The sequence below is a fragment of the Gymnoscopelus microlampas genome (assembly GCF_963454915.1).
Source record: "Gymnoscopelus microlampas genome assembly, chromosome: 14".
Lineage (NCBI taxonomy): Eukaryota > Metazoa > Chordata > Actinopteri > Myctophiformes > Myctophidae > Gymnoscopelus > Gymnoscopelus microlampas.
The window spans coordinates 11767743-11785242 of NC_139951.1; the positions used below are offsets into that span (position 1 = coordinate 11767743).

Here is a 17500-nt window from a genome sequence, read left to right on the forward strand (position 1 = left end):
AGGGGGGACAGAGTGAGTCATTACTGCCTGCTGGCCGGGCCTGAGAGGGTTTTTTACTTTCTATTTGTTTGCTCTTTCGTGACTATCGCTTGCTCCACAGGTCCTTCACAATGCCTCTCCTCTATTCATTCCACCCCACTGTTTCGCTGCTTGTTGAGGTGGAGAGCTGCTTTTCATGGAAACTACACACAGCTCTGCTTCTCTGATGGAGATTCACAATAAAACAGCTGCTGACCATTCTCTGAAAACTCTGCTGCTCAGGAATGAAGTAGCAATACAATTACTACTAAATAGATTCTAGTATTACTACTATTACAACTACTGCTACTGCTACCACCACTACTAAATGGTGCATTTATATAGCGCTTTTATCCAAAGCGCTTTACATTGATCGTGCCATTCACACACACATTCATACACCGATGGCGGAGGAAACCATGCAAGGCACCAACCTGCTCATCGGGAGCAATTAGGGGTTCAGCGCTGCCTGGGTTCAATCACATTGGCTCAAAACAGGTGCTCTTCAGTGGAACAGGTATACAGTAGAAGCAAAGGAACCCAAAGTTCTGCTTGTGGTGAGTCAGACTGTATAGGGAAAAAATACTGAGGCACTCGGTCTGCAGGTGAAAAAAAAAATATATAGAGAGATTTATCTTACAGATGAGCAAGGCAACAGCTGACCGACGAGTTTCGACACTTGGGTCTTCAACAGGGTACTACGATCGAACATATTAGAAATGTAAATGAGAAAAAGACAAAGGAAATAAAAGGGAAATATTAGATAAAGTTATCTTAACATCATCCTTAATTTATATTCCATGTTCGAAAAAGAGGTAGGAATAAGTTTGGTGAAAACCTATCAGGTCCTACCCCTTCTTTATGTCTCTCAAATATTCATCATATTATGATATTATTATTGTACCGGTGTGTGTCTGGTCCACTGTCTAAAATGTGCCCCTAAATACTGCCTTACATCTGATGATAGAACGATACAATTTCATATGAAATTGCCAAATGAAATAGAAGGCAGATGAGAGCAACAGCAATGATTTAGAGGTCAAGGCTTTATGTGAACTATAATGCCACTGAGGTCAAATGCAAGTATATGCACTGCATGGATTGATAAACATACAGATCATTAACTGAGGGTGTGGGGTGTGAGGGGGGGGGGCTGTCCCCTGGGTCTTGCGGGCCTCTGTCTGCCCCAGGACTCTACCCTGATATAGACATGTGGGAAGGACTGGGAGCTCTGACAGGGAACAGGGTCAGATGTTACCGTATACCTCAGCATAGGAGGGTGAACTTGTAAGGGAGAGGGGACGGGACATTGGAGGGTACCCCGGGGTTGGAAACACGTGTGGTTCCTCCTGGTTACTGCTTCAGTGCTTCTGTCTCTGAGATGGAGCCTTAACCACCTAAACCCTCCATTTAGAAAAACGTAATGTTGCTATATAATATACTGTATATAGGCCGTTGCAGAAAGGTTTTATTCAAATGCACCATTTACCATATTACCCAGGAATTGAAGCACTCCCTCGGGACCAGAGGACCTCGTCACCCCTGGTCCTTATCTTGGCCCAGAGGGGTTGATGTTGATGGAGGTGACTCCAGGGATGGAGCTCTCCCCTGGGGCGTGAGGGTCTCTGTGTCCCCTTGGCCTGGAGGGAACAGCTGAAAGAGACTTTAGTTTTTTATTGGTGCATAAAATAATGAGAGTCAGACAGCTGCAGGAGGCATCTAGAAATAATGATTTCAGTTGAAAGTGTGCTGTTTTTTTGTCAAAAGGTCTGTGTGATAGAGTACCAGTTGAAGTAGAATGGGCTTATATAGGAGGGGGTGTGTATCTGTTACAACGGATATCAATTATCTAAATATTGAATCAAGCAACTTGACAGCGTTGTAGAGACAGACTGCAGGAAAGCTGAGAGGGAGACTGTGTACAAGAGACAGAGTATAGGACAGCTGAGAGAGAGACAGTGTAGGAGAGACAGACAGTAGGAAAACTGAGAGGGAAACTCTGCAGGAGAGACAGACAGTAGGAAAGCTGAGAGGGAAACTGTGCAGGAGAGACAGACAGTAGGAAAGCTGAGAGGGAAACTGTGCAGGAGAGACAGACAGTAGGAAAGCTGAAAGGGAGACAGTGTAGGAGAGACACACAGTTGGACATCTGAGAGGGAAACTGTGTAGGAGAGACAGACAGTAGTAAAGCTGAGAGGGAGATAGTGTAGGATAGAGAAAGGAGGGAAGGATTTGTCTTTCTTCTCTCCCTCTCTTTGTAATGCTTTGTCACGTTATGTTGCTGGGGGACGGGGGGTACTCTATTTTTGGCTCTGCAACTTCAGAGTCATGCAATTTTAATAACATCCTTGGGGCTCTGTGAGTGTGTGTGTGTGTGTGTGTGTGTGTGTGTGTGTGTGTGTGTGTGTGTGTGTGTGTGTGTGTGTGTGTGTGTGTGTGTGTGTGTGTGTGTGTGTGTGTGTGTGTGTGTGTGTGTGTGTGTGCGTGCGTGCGTGCGTGCGTGCGTGCGTGCGTGCGCGCGCGCGCGCGTGCGTTCGTGCGTGCGCGCTGTGTGTGTGTGTGTGTGTGTGTGTGTGTGTGTATGTGTGTGCGTGTGCGCGCATGAGCGTGTGTGTGTGTCGGCCAGTCTACATCCAGACTTTTCAAAGCGACACGCACACACGCGCAAATACGTACACACACACACACGGTGTGTGTGTGTGTGTGTGTGTGTGTGTGTGTGGCAGCAGTTAACAGCCTCGGTCAGATTCTGAAAAATGTTCTCTGTGACTTTGACTTTGGTTTTGACACAAAGGGCAAAAGTAACTAGAAACATCACATTAAGTCTGTGTGCGTGCATTTGTGTGTGTGTGTGTGTGTGTGTGTGTGTGTGTGTGTGTGTGTGTGTGTGTGTGTGTGTGTGTGTGTGTGTGTGTGTGTGTGTGTGTGTGTGTGTGTGTGTGCACTGCATATGAATGAGCAAATCACTGTTTGTTTGGTGACAAGGCAAAATACCTCCAGAACCTCAGTACCATCATCGCTTACACAGTCTCCCTCTCAGCTTTGCTAATGTCTGTCTCTCCTACACTGTCTCCATTCTCAACTTTATTTATACTGTATGTATTCATATCTGTCTTGGTTTGGTTGTTGACTATTACTGAAATACCTGAGTATACCTGTACCTCATCTGTGTTTCATTCTCACTCAAGGAAGGTTTATCATCTTACCCTTCTACCTCTCATCTTTCTGTCTGTCTATCCATATGCAAGCCCACGTGCATGGGTCCAGGTGTGCGTACGTCTGTGTGAGTGTGTGTGTGTGTGTGTGTGTGTGTGCGCGCGCGCGTTCGCGCGTGCGTGCGTGCGTGAGTGTGTGCGTGCGTGTGTGTGTTAATGGCCGGTCCCATCTGCAACCTAATTGACACATTATACACAGGTCATTACACCGTCTAATTTGCATCTCATTAGCATATAATTAACGGCAAGATATGGTGTATCAATCGTGACTTGGTACAGACAGGCTTTGTTCATTTGGTCTGAATGAATTGCAGATAAATATTGTGCTGTAGCATGTAGCATTATGTTTGTACATCTGTGTCCCTCTCAACTTTTCTACTGTCTATATCTCCGACCTACACTGTCTCTCTCTTAGCTTTCCTACAGTCTTTCTCTCCCTACATTGTCTCCCTCTCAGCTTTCCTTCTGTCTGTCTCCCCTACACTGTCTGTCTCTCAGCTTTCCTTCTGTCTGTCTCTCCTACACTGTCTGTCTCTCAGCTTATACTGTCCGTTTCTCCTACACTGTCTGTCTCTCAGCTTCCCTGGCATAATATGTCTTTCTAAAACTCTTAAACCCTCCCTCTCAGCTTGTTGTCTTTCTTATACTGTCTCCATGTTCGCTTTAATTCGGTCAGTCTCTCCTACACTCTCTAGCTTTCAGCTTTCCTACTATCTCTCTCTTTTAAACGCCTCCCTCTAAGCTTCGCTGCTCTCGGTCTCAATGTTTTGATGCAATAATTCAGCAGAACAAATGTAATCCATTTCACAATTGTTTGAGAAATTAAAGTTCACCAGACCGAGACAGCTGCAGAGAGATAACTCTCATTAGCGATTAGATTATCCTCCACCTGATGTTACAGCCAAATATAGAAGCGCCCGGACGAGCAAATCAACCACTCGGCAAATTTGTTGCCAATGCCCGCAAAGCAGAACAATAGATTATTCTGTTGGTGTCTGTCCAGCATGGTTCTCTGCAGGGGATCCCTTGAATTTCAATCACCAAAGTCTCTAAAGGGCCTTTCACGCCAAACACTTTAACTACAATGGTACAGTTTTAAAAATCACTCTAATAAATGAAGTGGATGGCAGAGTCCTCACCACAGCTGTAAAAATGACAATGGTGGACGATATAGTTTTCTGGGTTTTTTAAATGATCTTTTATAACTATGTAGTTCTAGTGCTTGGCGTAAAGGTGCTTTAAACATTAAATGTGTTAATATATGCATTTTGAACTGTGACAATATGTACAAATGGAACCAAATGGAACCGCTACATGTACACAGTTAAATGAACACTTTTACAGTGCACGTGGTTCAGGGTTTAAATCCATTCTTTTCTTCTCTGGGTGTTTTCCATCTGATGTTGTCTGTGTGGTGTGAGCCAGAGCCATTCAAGGAGAGAGTTACGTCACCTCCGTCCACTTCTTCGGGCCAGGTCTTCTACATAGCCTTCTATTGAATGCAATGCGTTTGTAACTATTTCCAGTTTACATGAACCACGTGACCGACGCTGTTTATGCCCCCTCAGTGGCTCTCTGGTGTGAGCGACCAGCCGACCACAGAGAGCAGACCCTGATCAGTCTTCTATCTGACTTTGTCTTGTGTGTGGCGTGTTAGTGACCACAGAGAGCAGACCCAGGGTCAGTCCAGGAGAGAGCCGTGGCTAATGACCTCTCTGTGACGGATGAACAGAGATCGCCCTCTCCTCTTTTCACTGGTAGGATGGAGGGATGATTGAGAGAGAGAGAGAGAGAGGGAGGGAGAGAGAAAGGGCACAACAGAGAGGACAGCGGGGTTCTTTCTTTGTTGTATTGCTTTTTTGCATCCTTCCTTTACACTTGCTGCCTTTGCTTTTCTCTCTCTCTCTCTCTCTGTCTCTCTCTCTCTCTCTCTCTCTCTCTCTCTCTCTCTATTGTCTTGTTCCAAACACACCCCTCTTTGTAAAACAATTTTGTCAATCCTACACTGTCTCACTCTCATCTGTACTGTTCTCTTCTATTACTTTGTTTCCTGCGTTATTTGTACATGTATTTACACACACACGAGCGCTCGCACACACACACACACACTCACACACTCACACACTCACACACACACGCACACACACACACACACACACACACACACACACACACACACACACACACAGAGTCTGTAGTCTCGCTACCAGACAGTCACAGATCTCTCCGCCTACCGATTTATCTGGTGAAAGAGCTAGAACAGCAGCGAGAATGGCCGCTAACAAATCTACGTCCACTGCTTTGAAAACCAATTGAACTGGTTCTGCAATGCTGACATTTTTAAAAATCTTTTCCCACCCAGTTTTAGCCTACACTGAATTTAGGCTCGCAACAATTAGCTACAGTACAAACTTATAATTACCATTAATCAAATCAGTATATTACAGTTACTATTGATTCCATGCTTGCAGCAGTGACCTGGATTGTTCCCTTTTTTGTCCCTGATAGTCCCTGGTATTCTGAGTAATCTGGTGTGAAATGTGCCGTGCACATCTGACCACATGGATTTAGGACTAGGAGAGGATGAGGAAAATGAACACAAAAAAGATACAGTCCCATCCCCGTCTTCCTTTGGGAGATTCAAAGTTCCAATGTGGAACCACATTTGACTCCCACCAACATACGTATCATCCCCAATTGATGTCCAACATTCAAATGTATCCTATGTCAGAAACACACACACACACACACACACACACACACATACGCACGCACACACGCACAGTGATACTGTACAGTTATCACTGTGGTTTAATCCAGAACAGATTATAATCTTTTTTTTCACCCTTTTCCTTCAAACCGGGGGGGGGGGGGTTAGAGGTTAGGGATAAGGGTCAGAGAGAGCAGTGGTGGTTTGATGCGACTATTATACTGACTACTGCAACTATAGATGATTTTCTCAGCGATTATTCGATGTATTGAATAATCGAGAAGTGCGTTTTTTATATATATATATATATATATATAACGTATATATCTTTTTTTTTATGCAGAAATAGTGTAGGACAGTGTAGGAGAGACAGATGGTAGGACGGCTGAGAGGGAGACAGTGTATTAGAGACAGACAGTAGGAAAGCTGAGAGGGAGACAGTGTAGGAGATATACAGACAGTAGGTAAGCCACACCAATGGCCAAGTCAAAATCTCAAGCCACACCTGTATTGATAGCAACAGAGCTACAAGGTTTTACTGAGCTTGTAGATCCGCTTTTCTTTCTTTTATGCCATTCATGACAATTTGTGAAAATAAAAATAAAAAATAAGGGATGCCAGGGCGTGACCCCACAAAATAATCATATTTGAACTGGGGACCCCCATTTTGTTCCACAGATAAATATATAGAAAATAGCAAATCTTCAAGCCCTCTCTTCTTCTTCTTCCTCTCTTCCTCCCATCTGCCTGTCTGTCTCTCTGTCTGTCTGCCTCTCTCTCACACAGTGAGATGTCTCTCTTCACAAACATGTGCAAATCATAGTGCACACATGGAATCAAATGGACCGGATTCAATAATCTATCCAGTGGTTCTCAACCTTTTCAGGCTGTGATCCCCCAAAATAATCATATTTGAACTGGGGACCCCCAAGTTTGACCCCCAAGTTTGACCCCCAAGTTTGACTTGGTTCCACATAAATATTGTGAAAATAGCAGATCTACAAGCCCAAGCCCTCTTTTCTTCTTCCTCTCTTCCTCCTCTCTTCCTCCTCTCTTCCTCCCCCTCTGTCTGTCTGTCTGCCTGTCTGTCTCTCTCTCACACAGTGAGATGTGTGCATAAAACGTGATGGCCTGGTAGCCTTTTCTAGTGTTTACTCTGTAAGAGAGGAGATGTGTAGCACTGTCAATGTATTGTGTGATCTGTCTATGTATTGTGTGTGTATTTATGTTGTTTTGTGATTTTTTGTATCCTGATGGCTGCTTGGTACAAAATGAATTTCATCAAGGACAATAAAGTATTATCTATCTACAAGCTCACAACGGGGCGTTGAGGTCCCAACCCACAGGTTGAGACCCTCTGCTCTAGCGGTCACCTGAGACAGCAAATTCCAAAGAACGCCATATTGTGAGAGAGAAATAAGCAACCAGGTCTATGAAAACAAGCCCAAAAAACTTAGTGATATTTACTATTTGTACCGCCTAACTAACTAAATTGACTAATAGTCCACACACCACATAGCAATTCAAGCCTAGTGGGGAAATAGCCGATCTACAAGCTCAGAGGTTGCTTGTGGATTGGCTGTTTTCACATGTGTGTGTGTGTGTCTGTTGCAGGCTCCCTGCGGCGGGTGTGCGCACGCACACACACACAGACACACACACACACACACACACACACACACACACACACACACACACACACACACACACACACACACACACACACACACACACACACACACACACACACACACACACACACACACACACACACACACACACGATTTAGTGGGGGCCGCTCATTAAAAATAAATTAATAAAAAAAACTAGCGTCATTTGTATTGTTTACCTATACCATATAGTGCAGGTTTCGTTCAACTTCGACCCCTCTGTCACATGGTACTATTTTTTGTGTCCAGAATCACTGCGCCGCGGCAGCCTACTCACCCACAAAATATATGACACAAAAAATAGTACCATGTGACAGAGGGGTCGAAGTTGAACGAAACCTGCACTATATGGTAGAAATAGGTCAACAATACAAGTGATGCTAGTTTTTTTGATACATTTATTTTTAATGAGCGGCCCCCACCAAATCATGGAACTACTTAACATTCATCAGAACCAGACCCGAACCGGACCAGAACTCTGACCACGGACTCGGACAATCAATTAATACCTTTGCAACCACTACATTCATGCCGAGTATTTCCTACAGCTTTAAGTCCAAAAATCCGAACTAACCCTTTAAAGTGGTTCAAATCTAAAATGACAGATGCTTTCCCAGTCTTAGTGGGATAAAAGAGCCCTTTTTGGGTGGTGTTGTATCTCCAAGAGTGGCCAAATGGGAGCGTTAAGTGGACACTGGTCAAATGAATGCTGGAGGGGTCCCTGTGTCCATTTCCTGTCTGTTTTATGTGCCTGCAAACAGAACAAGCCCCCAAGTTGGTATTTGAGTCAACACACTGTGTTCCATTTAGTCCTGATGTGACATCTTGCTGAGCGGGAGATACTGGTCAGTCATCCCCTGCAGTACAGCTGCTGGCCAGGAAAGAGAAAAAAACAGCTTGATGGTAAACGATCGATATATTTTAGTCATAAAATAGATGTAGTTGTGCAATCTTTCTTATTGTCACACATACAACAGCTAGATTAAGCCATTCTATCCGGGAACGCATCTGTCATTTTAGATTTTAGCCGAAACCGTTATTGTCTCCGCCAGGCCGAAAGCCATGGCGAGAGTATGTTTTACCCCCTGTACGTCCGTCCGCCCGTCTGTCTGTCTGTGAACAGCTAATCTCCGGCACCATTGGCCCGGTCGCTGTGAAACTGTGCACACACACTCCATGGATGCCAATTCAGAACCTCTGCCCCAATTTTTTCACATGGGCCTGTTATAGCGCCACCAGGAGGCCGATTTGTGCAATAAACATTTTTTGATAGTACTGTCACAACCCGGCCCGTGGGCCATGACAAATGGAGGAGGACACGATGACAGTGCTTAAAGTAACAGTGATTTATTAACAAAAAATCATAAAGTAACTTAAATAATGCTTCACAAAAGGAATGAGGTGTGTAATTCAGTAATCAGTAGTGTCAGCAATGTATGGATGTGTGTTCAATGTAGTGTGGGGTGTTGTAAAGTGTGTGAACTCAAGTCATAATATAAGGCAAACAAACAAAAGGGTGCTGTCATCTGGAGAGGGATCACTAGAATGGCTGCCACCCACTCTTTTATAGGGCTCCAGGGAGCATTGATCAGGTGCTCCCAATGCACCTAATGAGGAACCCCAAGTTGGCCGACGCCTATCCACCTGTTTCCTAGGCTTTTCACTGTGGTCCACTTCCTGTCTTTTGATCCAATGAAATCCAATGAAACCGGTCAGATGACTAATGAAGAAATCCGACAGGACGTGGAAAACACACAGCCAAGAAACAGGTGGATAGGATATCTGTGAGAGATATAAACACATAGGGTACATACGGGGGGCATACGTTAGTCCAACAGACCATTACTCCGACTATGTGGCATCCGCATGCGGTTAGGGTTAGGGTTCGGGTTTGGTATAGGGTTAGTATAGTAAACGTCGGAGGCATGCGCTGTCGGAGGAACGGTCTGTCGGACTAACGTATTGCACCCGGTACATACACACATGAGCGTACGCTGACGGCAAACGCTACGCTACGCTAGCCCCGTCCACTCCCATGTTAACTTAAAAACCGGAAGTTCCGGCCCGGTTTTTCCTATAACATGGGAGTGGACGGGACTTCCGACTTCCGGGCGTCAAGTTGTCGCTCATGTGTGTATGTACCCATAGGGGAGTACACCATACAACCACACAGGCCCTGCCAGCCAGGCCAAGGGGTCGTGACAGTACTCCTACAGGTTTTATCCAAACGTTATGCAAATCGGTACACAGTATGTCTATAGTCATTAGACTTACACGTTGTATAGATTAGATTTTTTCATCTGGTTTTATCTTGACAATGTGCTTGAGCAGTATCTACTATGTGTACACACTAGTTGCACACAACTCTTACATGTGTCAGCTATACAAACTCAGTGTACAGTTTGAATTGTGTCTCCAGTCTACTGTCTGAATGGATATAGTGTCTAATTTATAGTCTATAGCTGTAATTCAGCAGAACAAATGCAATCCATTTCACAATTGTTTGAGAAATTAATGTTTACCAGAATGGTTCTCAGCAGAGGCCGTTCACACCAAGTACTATAACTATAACTATATCTACAGAGATATAGTTTTAAGAACTTACTCTAACTCAAGTGGATGGCAGAGTCCACACCACAACTACAACAATTTATAATAGCTATATAGTTATAGCTTGGTGTGAAGTTGCTTTAAACATTAAAATCCTCATTGTTATTCTATCCATTTCTAACTCCAAGAGAGTACAAATGTAACCAAAAGGACCGGTTCTATATGGTCTACTGTCTGCATGGATGTAGTGTCTACTGTCTAATGTATAGTCTACTGTCTGAATGAATGATGTATCTAAGAGAGGGGCAAAAAATCTTCACGTGCGCGAGCGGAACGTCCGTGTGCGGCCAGTAAGAACGGCCACATTCATTAACATAGAAGAAAAGCAGCGCCTGTGTGCTTATGCTCGTGTGTCCTGTGGCTTTTGTGCATAATGTGTAGTCTATACTGTCTAAAATAAAGTGTTTTCATTGACCCACTTTTTGGTTTTGAGCCACTTGTTGACAACCACTGCTCTTCACACAGGCCTGGCCTCTCTGCTCCCATTAATGAAGACAATAATCCACAGATTATGCCTCGGTCCTGGCAGTCAGTGAGATTATGCTATATTCTGCTTCAGATTATACAGTATTGTGCAGATTGGGCACGTGAGATTAGGGTGCATTTCTGTTTTTGGTTGCTGCTCTGGTCTGCGTTCATCCTCTTAAGAATAAGTCCACATTATGTGTATGGTTCTCATGTGCTGGCAGGCTGGCAGCCATTTCAAGGAAAAATCTAATTTAGTCTTAAATCTAATTTATGCTTTGTCGCACGGCGGTGTCACTCGTCGTAAATAAATAATTTACAAATGAAAGTTTGGTTTAAAGGGCAAGACCACTTTGGTAGAGGTTTGTTTTGTGTCGTTTACCTTGCCATGATGTAACTCCAAAGGACAAGAAATCTAAAATAATTGCTCCATTGATTAGAAATTGATAATTCAAAATATGATCCTCGTTGACCTCCATTGTACGGTGGAACAGCTCTCAAAGTCACAATTTTAACATGTAAACAAACACAAACAAAGCTGATTCAGACAAAATAGAACATCACCAAACCCACTACTGAATGTTTTTTAATAAAAATGTCAACTTTCCAGTCTGGGTTTTCTTAATAAAAAAAAATGCACAATCAACAGGAAACTGACATTTTTATTAAAAAAACAAACAGTACTGGGTTTGGTGATGTTCTATATTGGATGAATCATCTTTGTTTGCATTCGTTTTATGTGCTAAAAGAGTGACTTTGACAGCTGTTTCACCATACAATGTAAGTCAATGAGGAGCATATTTTGAATTATCAATTTCTAATCACTGGAGCAATTATTTTTGATTTCTTGTCCACCTTTGGAGGTACATCATGCCAAGCTACACAACCCAAACCTCTACCAAAGTGGTCTTGCCAGTATGATCTTTAATATCTTGGAAGTTTCGATGTTATTAAGGCTGCAATGCAGAACTTATTTTATTGAATACATTTGTATTTAACCAATCTGTAAGGTAGAGTATGTTAATGCAATATAACACACAAACAAGTAATACTATAAAATAGTACATACTGTGCAGGTGTATATGTTGATTACTTGTTTGCATATGTTATTTAGACAGACGTGTCTAAATAAGTGTGCTTGGAGCTAAGAATGTTATTTAGACAGATGCTAGGTTTTATGTTTACCTGGTATCCCAGTTACTTTGAAGCACTCGATAGTATTTTTGCTGCACTCTATTTACGCAACCATTTACTCAATTTATTTACTAAATGGTCAATTTAGGCCTTTTCCCAGCTTATTTTCGCCTCTCATGCCCTCCTCCCACTCTCCTATGAGAAGAGAAAAGAGGAAAGGAGAGGAGGAGGAGGAGGAGAGGAGAGGAGAGGAGAAAATAAGATGGGAAAAGGGTAGAAGATGAGAAACGAAGAGAAAGAGAAAGATCTCGTCTCAGGATAGGGGTCCCTTTCATTAAAAGGCTTTCTGTCTCTTCCCTCGTTAATGAACAGGAAGAGAACCGTGTAAGTCTCATTGACACTCACTAATTAACTGTTCACACCCCACAATGCAACTGAACCACCGGCACACGCACACACATTTTCTTTCTGTCTGTCTCATTAGTATGCAAGCCTGCACTTGCCAATTGCATGCTTGTGTGCGGCCACGGGCCACAGAAATCACATACGTCCAGCTATCTGTACACACACATACTGTACACACCTGCAAACTTCACACATTCACACCTTTGTGCATGAGCATACAGTATGGACACAGCATTCTCTCTCTCTCTCTCTCGCACAGGATTTGACCATTTCAGCACTGCAGAGGCACGGACGCACATAGTGGGCTGAGCTAACTGTTGATCCATACTAATACATAGATGGCTATTTAGATTACCTGTCGGATATCACCTTTTGAAACGGTGTACTCCTCCTCCACGAGACCATCAGTTAAACTGTTACTGATTTACAAAATGTTTAATTTGTACTTTTGAATGCTTCAGTATAAGGACTCAAAGTACTCAATAAAAAAAAAAAGAAAGTCACTTGCAGCTGAGAAATATTTAGGAGTATCATACTAAATAAATACTGTGTGTGTGCGTGTGTGTGTATGTCATCATCACCGCAGTAATGGTCAGTGTAGGCTGACCATTCTGACAAGCAAATAGGGTCACACTGAACTCAACACATCACACACACACACACACACACACATTCAAATTCTCTATTTATGTCCACATAAATACAAGATCTAAAGGACACAAATACTGGTAGTGCAATTTGACATTGTGGGTTACTCCGTTACATACGTGCCGACAAAGGCAATCACATGTACAGTTATACACACACGTAGGACCAAACAGGCAGTATACAGCTTAAGGGTACAGATAGCAGCGCCGTCTCCAAATAGCGCGACTGCCAATGATAGCTGACACTGAGCAATATTTTGCTAGCTGTTTGGCTCTTCTCTTTGAGAGACCAGCCATCTGAAGGCCTCTAACAACGAGCGTATGAACATGGCCCAGGCTGACAAATATGAAAACTAAAAGTTTACAGTTGTAGCCCAGCCCACACACACACACACACACACACACACAATGTGTACAGATCATGTACACAGACTGGACTGTCTGCCCTACATGTGAACACAAAGAGAGGAGAAGAGAAGAGAAGACTGTCACTCAATATCCATCCACGTTAACCAACTGACCCACAACATTACTGCAACTAACCCCTAACACACGCATGTGCGCGCACACGCACGCACACACACACACACACACACAGTGCCATCTAACTTGCCTTTAGGAGTAGGTCACTTATACAGTTACAGACCTTAATAAGGATAGTGTGTGTGTGTGTGTGTGTGTGTGTGTGTGTGTGTGTGTCAAGTTCTTTTACAGTTCAGCTCCAAACCCAAGACAAGGACACAACTCAGTCTTAAACTCAATCAACTTCTTTATTTTTTCCAACTCTTTCATTTCGGTTGGTTTCTTTTCGTTGATTGGTCAGTCAGTCAGACAGGTTGTAAACCTTAAAGACAGAAAGAAAACAAGGTTTAACAACATTGCCGTTTTACAACAAAATTAGGGTATTTTTTAAACAACTCATATCTCCAACTTAGGGTTTCAAACAATAAATGTTTTAAAACAATAAATGTCCCAAAGCAATAAATGCCCTAAAACAATAAATGCTCTAAAACAATAAATGCTTTAAAACAATAAATGCTTTAAAACAATAAATGCTTTAAAACAATTACAGCCCTTAGACAAACAAAAGTGTCTTTAACCAATCAATGCCTTAAAACAAGTTATTTAAAGTAAATTATTTTAAACATTTTAAATGAATTAAACATTTAAAATGAATAAACCATTTTAAGTCCTTTAAATGGAATAAAGACATTTTAGGAAATAGCAGACCCACAAGCTTGTAGATCGGCTATTTTTCACTTAGCATTTTAAGCATTTTTTAAACATGGCAAATTCATGAATTCCAAATTTTAGTAGTCTTAACTCAAATAAACCATAACATGGTAATTTCATGAATTTTCTACATTTTAGTAGTTTTAAATCATAAACAGAATTTTGACCTTTTTAACTTTGTATTATTCTTTTGTATTTCATACTTTTCTTTCCAAACACAAAAAGAGGACAATGCTACTTAATGTGTGTGCAATGCTGCAATGTGTTCCTTAATTTAAATTAGCCAGTTAAACATGAACACATAACAAGCCACATTTCAAACACATTAGCAGTATAAAAAACTAAATAAATAAAACCAGTTCACCGACCATTGGCGTCTTTGGGCTGAACTTCTTGTAGAACTGGAGTTCCTTCTCTCCTCTTTGAAGTGTGTTTGTATGACTGAGCACCTCCATTCCTTTTCAGGTGCTTCTGATCAGGTAATGAGCGGCCATTTTGCTGTTGCATTCTGGGAAATGTAGTGTGGAGCAGGGCAGTAGTAGAGCAGGGGTGTAGTTCAGTTCTGACTATACATGGGCCAGTAGGAAGAGGATTTGCCCTAGGCTCTCACCACTAAGTCAAAGCTCCCTTTCTGAGTCTTGACTTGACAATGTGTGTGGATGCGTGTATGTACAGTATATATGTACAAAAAGTATATGTATTCGGAGGGACCAAAGCTTGTGTAACTCTGCTGGTAGCTGTGTCCATGTTGCTCGGTCCAAATCTTTCGAGCAGAAACCCAAAGGTTGTCTCAGATTATCATGAATGACATGCTTGTTTTTATACGTTAGAGCACTGGTTCTCAACGTCAGGCCCGGGAACCACCAGGGGCCCACATGGACATTTAAATGGATTTAAATGTTTTACTTTTTATGTGTTTTCTTAAATAATGCCATACTTTGCCATACTAACTACAGTTTCACACAAAAGTAGCAAAATAGCCGATGTACAAGCTAAAACACGTCGTAGATCGGCTATTTTTGCTATCTTTATTCTGAAAAGTAACTGATTTGGACATAAGTAGTTTCCACAATCACTGTGCTAGAGCAGGGGTTCTCAAACTGTGGATCGGGACCCCCAGGGCAGTCCCCAAAGCATTTGGAGGGTCCCCAGTTGATTTACTTAATGTACAAAATTAATTTCTTACAATTTAAGGACTTTTAAGACCTTTTCTAATACCTCTAAAATGAAAAATAAAAATAGTCAAACATTGGCCAAATTGTCAAATATCACCTAAGAAAGAGGCAAGAAATGTGAAAATAGCGGGTCTAAATGTAATGCCTCAACTCGTCCTTCGCGTGCAAAGATGACCAATAATAATCCCAAATATCTATGCTTAACCCCCCCCCCCCCCCCTCTCTCTCTCTCTCTCTCTCTCTCTCTCTCTCTCTCTCTCTCTCTCTCTCTCTCTCTCTCTCTCTCTCTCTCTCTCTCTCTCTCTCTCTCTCTCTCCCTCCCTCCCTATATCAGGTACCATGTCAGCAGACAGTGGGATCGGGGAGTTGGACGACTTGCCAGTGCCTCAGAACATCAAGATCGGTAACATCACGTGTGACTCCTTCAAGATCTGCTGGGACATGGACACCAAGGGACGGGACAGGATCACTCACTACTTCATAGACCTCAACAAGAAGGAAAACAAGAACTCCAACAAGTTCAAACACAAGGTTGGCTGGAGCAGAACTACCGTAGTGGTGATAGCAGACAGTAGTAGTAACAGTTGCATAGAACATTTTTACAATGATAATGATGTTGATTGCAGGACATTGGTGCTGCTTTCAGCTCCAGTAAACAGACAGAGGGGCTGTAATGCCCAGTAATGTAATCATTTTACATTACTGTCTCCGCCAGGCCAAAGGCCATTTTGCACCCTGTCTGTCCGTTTTGTCCATCTGTCCGTCCGTCCGTCCGTGAGTGTGTCTGTCTGTCCGTCCGCCTGTGTGTGTGTTCGTCTGTCTGTGAGCAGATAATCTCCGGCACCGTTGGCCCAATCAACGTGAAACTGTGCACACACACTCCCTGCATGCCAGAGGAGAACCTCTGCCCATATATTTCACATGGGCCTGTTATAGCGCCACCAGGAGGCCGTATTTTGCAAAACAATATTTTTGGACGTTACTCCTACAGATTTTATCCAAAATCGGTACACAGTGTCTCTATAGTCATTAAACCAAACAGGTCTTTCAGATTTTTCATATTCCATCCTGATTGGCTAAGATTGCATGGCTTCTAAAGTTTGCAGGAGTGGTCCATTTTTAACAAAATGCGTAAAATCATGAACACCGTGAATTCATAATTTTGTGAATGTATAATAAGCAGACAGCAATTCACATTACTTCCCTCTATGATTAATACATGCATCTGAATGGGACTTGTGTGGAGCGCAGACATTATATAATGCCATCTTCAGAAGTTCTGACACCACATACAGTACAGCTGTCCAATAAAATAAAGTAAAACTGACTTCACTTCCAGAAGTTAAATAAACCACCTGACTGACATGCTACCCCAGACTTCAGGTTAAATGGCAAATTATACATATCTTAAAGGTAGGGTAAGTGATATTTTTTGGTTAAAACAAAAAGTATTTTGTTAAAAGGTTAAAGCACTATATTCTGATAGTAATCATTTCTATAGAGTGTTTGTTCAGTAACAGGAGTCTCCCCGTCTCTCCAGCTCTTTAATAAACAGAAAATACATTTTCCGGTAGGTGTCAAAATCTCAGCCAATCAGGAGAAAGTACCCATTTTTAAGCTTTATGTTTATAGTGTTCCAGTTCCAATTTTGTCTGCTCATTTCTTAGTGTCATCATTTCCAATTTCACTTGTTTAATCTATATCCTGATTGAGTTCTCTATCCTGGATAAAATTGGAAATGAAACTGAAACTGAAACGAAAATGCATTTTCTGTTTTATAAAGAGCTGGAGAGACAAGGAGACTCCTTTTACTGATCAAACACTCTATAGCAATGAGTACTATCAGAATATAGAGCTATTTAACACTTATTTTAACCAAAGAAAATCACTTACCCTACCTTTAACTTGATCTGACAGATATGGAGGTAATGGAATCTGTCTTGAATAAGACTCTGCTTTGACCCTGGTAGAAACCTCACACAGGAACAACACAGATACGAATTTATTTTTAAGAGTATATTATTATTAATAAGATCTTGCACAGAGAGAGGACATCAGTGTTACTGGATGGTAAAATATTCTCTCTGAATCATCAATGATGCACATAATTATAATAGACCGTTTTAAGCCCTCCCTCCCATAGTCTTATCAACACGTGGCAGAGAGTCGGCAAAGCCTTCTGGTCACCGGCTAGGCTGTCGTTATCAGTCCACGAGGA

General features: G+C 42.3%; 1 protein-coding gene across 1 annotated transcript in view; it reads left to right on the forward strand.

Moving 5' to 3' along the window:
- LOC311060042 (phytanoyl-CoA hydroxylase-interacting protein-like) overlaps positions 1-17500 on the forward strand; it is a gene marked incomplete at both ends in the record, with an annotated part of 26016 nt that overhangs the window by 2646 nt on the left and 5870 nt on the right. The window contains one exon of the mRNA XM_084078167.1: positions 15617-15813. Coding sequence (XP_083934293.1) covers positions 15617-15813 — 197 coding nt within the window. The remainder of the gene's footprint in view (positions 1-15616; positions 15814-17500) is intronic.